Here is a 9332-nt window from a genome sequence, read left to right as displayed (position 1 = left end):
CTGTATGCCCTGGCTGTCAGCAACTTAGCAACTAATGATATTGTGTTGCCTGGCCTCAAAAATCCTAGCAACCATTGATACTTTGTGCCCCAGTCATTAGCATCCTGGCAACCAATGATACTGTGTGCTCTGGCCGATAAAATACTAGCAACCAATAACAGGAGGGCAGAAAATCAGGGGCTTTCAAGGTTGAAGATAACATACCAATTCATAAGAAGTAAACTTTTGCAATCATTCATTAATGGTTAAATATCTACTTCGTACAAAGAGATAACAATGATATTTAGGCAGACGAGCAGTTTTATTGAGTAAATTACCAGAATTTGAATAATGAACACAATTATAGGATGAGAGTACTTTTAAAAAACTTAACTCTATCAGCTCCCCCCATTCTGTTATATATAACATCTTCTACAAGTTTTAGATCAGCCCGTGACCCGTACTAGGAGCCGTGACCTATGCTGGGACAGGACCAGGTGTCATTCCATCCTATCCTTCTCCAAGTCAACATACTCTGTTCTCCATAGGCCCCCCTTGGAGATTTTCTATACTTTTAAGCCTGTAGGGAGACAGCCTTCCTGATGGGGCCTATAGAGGAAGGCCGGTCAAGTGCAGTAGCGTTCTGTTCTGCTTGCCCTGAGAAAGATGGGAGCACCACCTTGCCATAGGCCATGGCTTCCCTGTCTTGGTATGTAGAGGAGAAGGAACAGCAGGGAGGATAATGGGGGGCTGTTGGGTTATGTTTTTTACAAGTACCATCATCCTTAAAATAACTCATACAGCTTGAATTAAGGTGGAAAATAACCCAAAAAGGAAAGATGTCTACAGCCTCATAGCTGCAGTGTGAGAACCAAGGCACCATGACTTTGACTGCTAGTCTCAGGAGATCTGGAGTAAGATTTGGTGATGTTACCATCATGCTGCTCACTGTTCTCCTTGCTGGAGGTTCTGTCATGAGGAAGCCAAGCCCTGCCTCTACCAAGATGGCCACCTCCATCAAGACACACAGTGCAGAACAAGGCATAGTAAGCCATTAATGGAGAAAAGCTGGAGGAAGACCACAGGCAATACTGATGACTAGTCCTTTGCCCTCTGCCTGGTGCAGCTTTCAGAGATCAGTTCCTTGCTAACATCTTGTATACATAAATGACTGCAGGGTTCCAAAGTATGAGGTAACGGCAGTAGAAGATGTTCAGGTTCAATGAGAATATTATAGGAATTTGTTTACTCAGCCGTATACCATCATAAGATTACACCACGCAGTGCAAAGAATTTTCCTTTACATATCATACATGTAAGAACTGCAATTGTGCTACAACTCGTCCCCCATCTCTGGTTCCCGGATCCATAACAAGTCTTCTTCCTGAAAAATAAACCTAAATTACTGACGGGGAATATATGTACTAGAATGTAAAGAAAAGGCAAGAGTAAATTTTTGAATACATTCACACTATGCTTTGTGTTAACACATGAAAACTCCAATAGGAACCCAATGTGAATAATGTTGCATGTATCATTTTAGAGTACATTCACTTCCAATAAATTACATTTATTCAGAGTCTACATACCTTATTGTGTGGAGGTAAGGTAAGTACCTTTACTGCTGGGACAGGATAAGAGGCACGCGGGCACTGTCACCTGATATATCCATTGGAGATGTCCTCTGACCAGTTCGAGCATTAAACATTGGCAATGTGGAGAGTGGTCGTGGAACATCCCGATTGGCAGCCATCTTCCGAAGTTCTTCCGTGTTGGAGAAGATGGACTGCTGATGAACCAACTGGAGCCTGTGAGACAAAAGAGGTGTGTTGTAATATATAAAAATGACTTCCAACCATCCATTACACCACACTGCAGGTATCTTGTCACCCATCAGGAACGTGCTGCAAGATAGCATTACAGTACAGAGCAGTCCTATTTCAAAGTAGACCTCCCAGAAAAGAACATAAAGGCTGCCATTGCTGACACAAGCTGGCATAGGCAATACTATTGGATGGGGGCTGCGACTGTTGACCTCCTGAAAATGCCATTTGACTGGTTGTTATGCTGACCCTTTGGCTTCAGTATTTTCGGAGTCATTGAACTGGGATCGGCTAGCAGCTCAAAAAAGTCCAAGAACAGTCACGCCTTATCTTCATACTTGTTCTTGAGCATTGAACCAAAGTGTTGGGAGAAGAGGGTCAGCGCGATGCCCAGGTAACTAGCAATTTGGGCATCATGTTGACCCTCTTTCCCCAACACTTTGATTCAATGCTCAAGAACAAGTATGAAGATAAGGCGTGACTGTTCTTGGACTTTCTTGATCTGCTAGCTGATCCCAGTTCGACTGTTGACCTCCTGAAAATGTATTTTGACTGGTTGTTATGCTGACCCTTTGGCTTCGGTATTTTATAAGTCATTGAACTAGGATCGGCTAGCAGATCAAGAAAGTCCAAGAACAGTCACGCCTTATCTTCATACTTGTTCTTGAGCATTGAAACAAAGTGTTGGGAGAAGAGGGTCAGCGCGATACCCAGGTAACTAGCAATTTGGGCATCACGTTGACCCTCTTTCCCCAACACTTTGATTCAATGTTCAAGAACAAGTATGAAGATAAGGCGTGACTGTTCTTGGACTTTCTTGATCTGCTAGCTGATCCCAGTTCGACTGTTGACCTCCTGAAAATGTATTTTGACTGGTTGTTATGCTGACCCTTTGGCTTCGGTATTTTCGGAGTCATTGAACTGGGATCGGCTAGCAGATCAAGAAAGTTCAAGAACAGTCATGCTTTATCTTCATACATGTACTTGAGCATTGAACCAAAGTGTTGGAGAAAGAGGGTCAGCGCGATGCCCAGGTAACTAGCAATTTCAAAAAAGGACTCAGCAATGGCTGCCGCTTTTGGCAGGTTTTCTTAAAGGTCTGTGTTGATAGGCTTTTGTTCCCTTTATTTTTTGCATTCCCATACAAATCTACGAAGCTGGCTAGAAGAAGGTCAAGTGATTGTCAAATGCACCTGCCAATGAATGCTGAATGATCCCAGAAGCTTTTAAAGTTAATGTCAAACTGATGCCATCCACATGGGCCCAAAGTCATCTCCTACCCACCTCCCAGTTATTACACTGCCCTCAATTGGCTTTGTTAGCTTCATATAGCAGCTTGTCAAGATCTCTAAGGAGCCAGGCCCTCTGTTTCCTCTGGTACCAAATTGTATTGTAACTGTAATGTCTCCCGTTATTTTGTAAAGTGCTGCTCAAACTGTTGGCGCTATATAAATCCTGTAATAATAATAATAATCTTTGCCTGGCTTGCACTCTCCATTTATTCCTATAGTGAAGCCTTTCTCAAACTTTTAACCCATGAGGAACCCAATACATAATTTTCAGGTCTTGGGAATTCCTGCTAAAACCAATTCATTGGGGGTCATTGAGAAAGTTGCCCCTTACGGTTATGGCCAGTGGAAAGAATGCCACCCCTAGTGACACCTAAAAGATGGTGTCATATAGGCTGGCTCTGCGTTGGTGGCATTGACCCTGGAACTATGAAGGAACCATCAGATGGGAGGTCAATCAACCAGAGCTCAAGGGACCCCTAGCAACCTCTGGAAGAACCATAGTTGAGAATGGCTGCTATAGAAAGATTTGTACTCCATATTCCAGTACAAGTTCTACATAGGATTGCATGGAAAGTGTGATGCATATGCACAGGCCCAGTGGTGATGCTCAAAACAATAACTTTCTGGGTAGGGAAGGAGTGAGTATAAACTGGGTGGGAGGCAATTAAAGCTAAACTCCATCCTTACCTTCAGTCTTCAGGCTCCTCTCCTGTACTGAAATTGCTTATTTTGATAAGCTTCTGTGCATTAGAAGGTCCAGCAGGGTCCACTTCAGTTCCTGGGTGTCCATCATCTAGCTCTTTCCTCCCCAGCCTTAATATCCTGGGCCCACCCCTTACATTCAGTGGATTCCAGTTTCAATTATGGAGGCCCAGCATCATATGTGAGCTTTAGTCTGCATGCAAACACAGCCTACCTAGAAACACCCAATCCTCCAGACTGACTTCTACCCATCACGGAATTTAGATACTTACATAGCTCCTTCAAGAGTTGGTCCACTACTAGCCCTTGAAAGTAGTACAGAGGCAGGGTGCTATGGTGTTTTCAGAATCCTGTGTACAGCACCCTGATGGCCCCTCCCACCAGCCATGATCTGCCTACATTGCTTAGGGAAGCACAGAAACCCAGTGATGATGTCACTGGGTCTAAAATAAGGTATGTAATGAAAAAGAAAGTGTTTCACTTAAAAATGTCATTAGCACACTGATAAGGCGGAGAAAGGGGACCAGGGAAGGCAAAAATAAACTGATTAAATTTCAGCTTGAACAGACACTGTCATCAGCATTCTTGCTAATTATAAGCTCATGGCTTCAATATCTTAACCCCTTCCTGCCCAGCACTGGCATCTTTTTAAATGGGTCTTTATGCCAAGGGGGTGGGACAAACTTCCCAATCACATGACCATTGTGATTGGCTGTCAAAGTGATCACATGATCAGGAGCCTGTCCCTCCCCTCCTGATCATAGAGACTCCACTCCTGATCATAGAGACTGACAGCTGTCTATGACAGCTCAGTCACTGTGCTGAGAGCTTGCACTGAGCGCACTGTCAGCAGAGGAACCTCGGCTGTCCATGAATGCCTATGTGGGGTGTGTGGGCATTAAAGCCCACCATCTTTGCCGCCACACAAATGCATTACGTGGACAATAAGAGGTTAATGTTATTCTAGCCCGTACCTGCAAAGCTCTGCAGATTCTCTTGGTGACATGTCCATGGCTTTTAATGCAATTTCTCTATCTATATAAAATGTTGTGATTTTGTCTTGAGACAAGAGACATCCATCATACTGTGTTGTAATAGAGAACATAGCATGCTATAACAAGCAAATATAGCATCAGGGGCGGACTGACAACTCAAGGAGCCCCCGGGCAATAGGGGATCATGGGGCCCCTGTGTCCTTGCCCAAACTCAAAAAAGCCTATGAAAAAGGTACCAGGGCCATCTCATGGGGCCCCCTACTGACCCCGGGTCCTGGGGCAGTGCCCGAGTTTCCAAATGGTCAGTCCGCCCCTGTATAGCATATAGCAATCACCATGCAAACATAGAATTCACACTCTGTACCTAAAAACATAAAAAAAATAGGTAATCAGCCAGATCAAATACAAACAGGAAAGAATGACTACAGACAGCAAGAACAATCAGCCAGGAAGCTGCTCGTACATCAGTAAAATCTGCAGACATGCTAAAGTCAGTGCATTTCATTTATCTCAAAGTAGAATGGCAGCCTAAGCCATAACACTTCCATGGATTGTAATGTCAAGGCTGCATTTAGATCTCTACACCTATTAAAGTTTCTGATGCTGCAAACGCTGATGATATATAAATTAGGAGAGGCCCCTCACAGCTCCAAATTTTTTTTTAATGCTTTCACATGTCCCATTTCACAGAGACTTTGAAAGCCATTAAAATGAACCTATACTTTGCTCATTTGTTTGTATTGTGGGACTCTTTCCCATTCCTCTGACAATGTCCAGCTGGGTGCAGAAGCAGCCCAAGGACACAGATCAGAAACAGGGAATGCTGACTCTATCTGGGATCTACCAAGGGCTGAGCTCAGAGACAGAAAATAATGATTTTCTTTTGGGATCTACCACAGGCAGAATTGAGAGACAGGAAATATTGACTCTCATTGGGTCTGCCAAGTGCAGGGAATACTGTCTTTGGGATCTAGTAAGGGCAGAACTCAGAGACAGGGATTACTGACTTCTTTGGGATTTACCAAGATTATAGCTCAGAGACAGGACCTAATGACTTTCTTTAGGATCTACCGATGGCCGAGCTCAGAGACAGAGAATATTGATTCTCTTCTGGTCTATCAATGGCAGTACTCAGAGACAAGGAATATTGATTCTCTTTGGGTCTACCAAGAGCAGGACTCAGAGACAGGAAATACTGACTCTCTTTGGGATCTACCAATGGCCGAGCTCAGAGACAGAGAATATTGATTGTCTTCGGGTCTACCAATGGCTGTACTCAGAGACAAGGAATATTGATTCTCTTTGGGTCTACCAAGGCAGGACTCAGAGACAAGGAATATTGATTCTCTTCGGGTCTACCAAGGGCAGGACTCAGACAGGAAATACTGACTTTCTTTGGGACCTACCAAGGGCATAACTCAGAGACAGGGATTACTGACTTCTTTGGGATTTACCAAGATTATAGCTCAGAGACAGGACCTAATGACTTTCTTTAGGATCTACCAATGGTCGAGCTCAGAGACAGAGAATATTGATTCTCTTCTGGTCTATCAATGGCAGTACTCAGAGACAAGGAATATTGATTCTCTTCGGGTCTACCAAGAGCAAGGCTCAGAGACAGGAAATACTGACTCTCTTTGGGATCTACCAATGGCCAAGCTCAGAGACAGAGAATATTGATTGTCTTCGGGTCTACCAATGGCTGTACTCAGAGACAAGGAATATTGATTCTCTTCGGGTCTACCAAGAGCAAGGCTCAGAGACAGGAAATACTGACTCTATTTGGGATCTACCAAGAGCAGGGCTCAGAGACAGGAAATAATGACTCTCTTTGGGATCTACCAAGGGCAGGGTTCAGAGACAGGAAATACTGACTCTCTCTGGCAGTGCTGAGACAAGGAGTAATGGCTCTCTTGGAAATCTACCAAAGTTAGGGCTTAGAGACATGGAATAATGATTTTCTTTTGAATCTACCAGGGGTATGGAATTCTCACTCTTTTTGGGATTTACCAAGGCAAGAGCTCAGAGACAGGAATACCAACGCTCTTTTGCATTTTCAACTGCAGTGCAGAGAGAAAGGGAATGCTGACTCTTTGGAACCTAATAAAGCCAGGGCTTAGAAACAAGAAATGACACTCTTTGGGATCTAGCAAGGGCTGAGCTCAGAGACAGAGAATATTGATTCTCTTCAGGTCTACCAATCGCAGTACTCAGAGATAAGGAATATTGATTCTCTTTGGGTCTACCAATGGCAGGGAATAATGACTCTCTTTGGGATCTACCAAGGACAGGGAATACAGACTCTCTTTGGGATCCTCCAAGGACAGGGCTTAGAGACAGGAAATACCGACTCTCTTTGGGATCTACCAAGGGCAGAACTCTGAGACAGGGATTGCTGACATCTTTGGGATCTACCAAGAACACAGCTCAGAGACAGGAAGTACTGACTTTCTTTGGGATCTACCAATGGCAGTGTTGAGAGACAGGGAATGCTGGCTTTTTTTGAGCTCTACCAAGGGCAAAACATAGAGACAAGGAATAATGACTCTCTTTGGGATCTACCAATGGCAGGGAATATTGACTCTCTTTGGGATTTACCAAGGGCAGTGTTCAGAGAGAGGAAATACTGACTCTGTTTGGAATCTACCAAAGGCAGAGCTGAGACTTATGGATTACTGACTTCTTTGGCATTTACAAAAGGGAAGAGCTCTGAGACAGTGATTACTGTCTCTCTGGGTGCTATGGAAGCCAGAGCTCGGAGACAGGGAATACTGCGTTTTTGAAAACTCAAATTTGTTATTTAAAAATTGAGCACATCGGCAGCCATACCGATTTAGGCATCAAGGCAGCTAGCAGGTTGCCTTTATTGGCCTCTTCTTCTGCACATGGCCTGATTGTTATGCAGGCCTTCTGACATCAAAATACTTGGATTCACTGACCAGAAACAAGTAAGAAAAAGGGACTTTGGGTGTGAGGGGTGACCCATCAGCAGTCCTTGGAGTTCTAGTGGTCATAATTCACTACTGCCAACATTCACTCAAAACCAAAGTTTTGAGTAGAGTTAAACGTTTGGCATATCTAGGCCCACAGTCCAGATGTACACTACTGAGAATTATAAACGAAGGAACAACAGGAAAAACACTACCAGTACAATGTGCACATGCAATGCAAAAGTTGGACACACAGGTTTTGGAACTTACTCAGCTGTATTGGCATCTCTCTTCTCTCTTTAGGTAAAAAAAATAACATAGTGTAATCTACATCACTAAATAACACATTCAGAGTCAATGTCCTAAATATCATGTTCTTAATTTAGGGATGAAGTTCAGATTTGCACCAACCATGGTTTCGCAAAAAACGTGCAAGAGTCAGATTCACATGTGCCTGCCAAATTACTCTATTATTGAGGAGGTCTATGAAAATCGAGTTGTCCCGAAACACCATGTACAACTTTATGGCATTTACCATGGTGCCCTCAAAGCCAAATAGATAGGCCCTCTTCTCTGTGTAAATTTATTTTTTTGCATTGGCTCAGATCCCCCACAGCAGTGTCAGCCTCCCTATGGCATTTGTTTGGCAATATCTTGCCGAGCAGCCCTACAGTGGGTCATGATTTCTCAATAAAATTCACCTCCCATTGACTATAATGAGGTTTGCAGCAGAATTTGCGGTTCACATATTTTGGTATGAATTTGACGAAACCTTGGTGACTGAAACCTCAATGGATTTGCTCACCCCTATTCTTAATCATCCAGAAACGCAAACTTGTTCAAACGAGCAGAGAACTCAGGACCTACAACCGGTTTCAATAAACAGAGCTAGTTTAAGTGCTACGGACAAACTCACAGTGGCCAAAAGGAATTTGATTTCCAGGATTTAGGTGAACGCCATATCTGTGTAATACTTACACCCCCTCTCTACGGCAGCACATGATGTAAGAGAGCAGCAGACACAGCAGCAGAGCGATCAGCGTGGGAAGTAAAAGGGTGAGCAGGTAAGCAGGGAGGTAGTTGATTTCCTCCAGGGTGTCAGGAGGCGGATTAAAGTCTCCTTCGAATTCCAGGGCTTTATAGATAGGAGGAGAGGGAGATGGCTCCAATTTATCAACCTGCAACAAGAAATAAGGAGTCTCATCTAATCTGTGTCTGAGGACGAAATATAGCAATCACAAAATCATCATACAAGAACAATCCACTTATTGCAGTACAGTGGCTAAATGGTTAGCACTTCCACCTGGCAGTGCTCAGGGTGCTGGTTTGAATCCCAGCCACAGCACCACCTCCCTGGAGTTTGCATGTTCTCCCTGTACCTGCATAGGTTTCCTCTGGGTACTCTGGTTTCCTCCCACACTCCAAAGACATGCTGGTAGGTGAATTGGCTCCTGTCTAAATTGGTCCTAGTATGTGTATGAATGTGAGTTAGGGACCTTAGATTGTATGCCCCTTGAGGGTTAGGGATTGATGTGAATGTACAATATATATGTAAAGTGCTGCGTAAATTGATGGTGTTATATAAGTACCTGTAATAAATAAATTAAGACC

The 9332-nt window shown here is 43.7% G+C and overlaps 1 protein-coding gene across 1 annotated transcript in view; it reads right to left on the bottom strand.

Annotated features, from left to right (window-relative positions):
• Window positions 1-282: 282 nt before the first annotated feature.
• The window catches only part of SGCA (sarcoglycan alpha), a 33798-nt gene continuing 24748 nt past the window's right edge, over window positions 283-9332 (bottom strand). Inside the window, exons 7-10 of the mRNA XM_089674536.1 lie at window positions 8700-8899; window positions 7992-8018; window positions 1569-1787; window positions 283-1363 (exon numbers count right to left, since the gene is read on the bottom strand). Coding sequence (XP_089530662.1) covers window positions 1598-1787; window positions 7992-8018; window positions 8700-8899 — 417 coding nt within the window. The 3' untranslated portion in view covers window positions 283-1363; window positions 1569-1597. The remainder of the gene's footprint in view (window positions 1364-1568; window positions 1788-7991; window positions 8019-8699; window positions 8900-9332) is intronic.

This window comes from Staurois parvus, unplaced genomic scaffold, assembly GCF_062004578.1.
Source record: "Staurois parvus isolate SC_StPar_1 unplaced genomic scaffold, SC_StPar_1.0 ptg000151l, whole genome shotgun sequence".
Taxonomy (NCBI): domain Eukaryota; kingdom Metazoa; phylum Chordata; class Amphibia; order Anura; family Ranidae; genus Staurois; species Staurois parvus.
The sequence above is the reverse complement of the archived record's forward strand: the minus strand, read 5'-3'. Positions and strand labels throughout refer to the sequence as shown.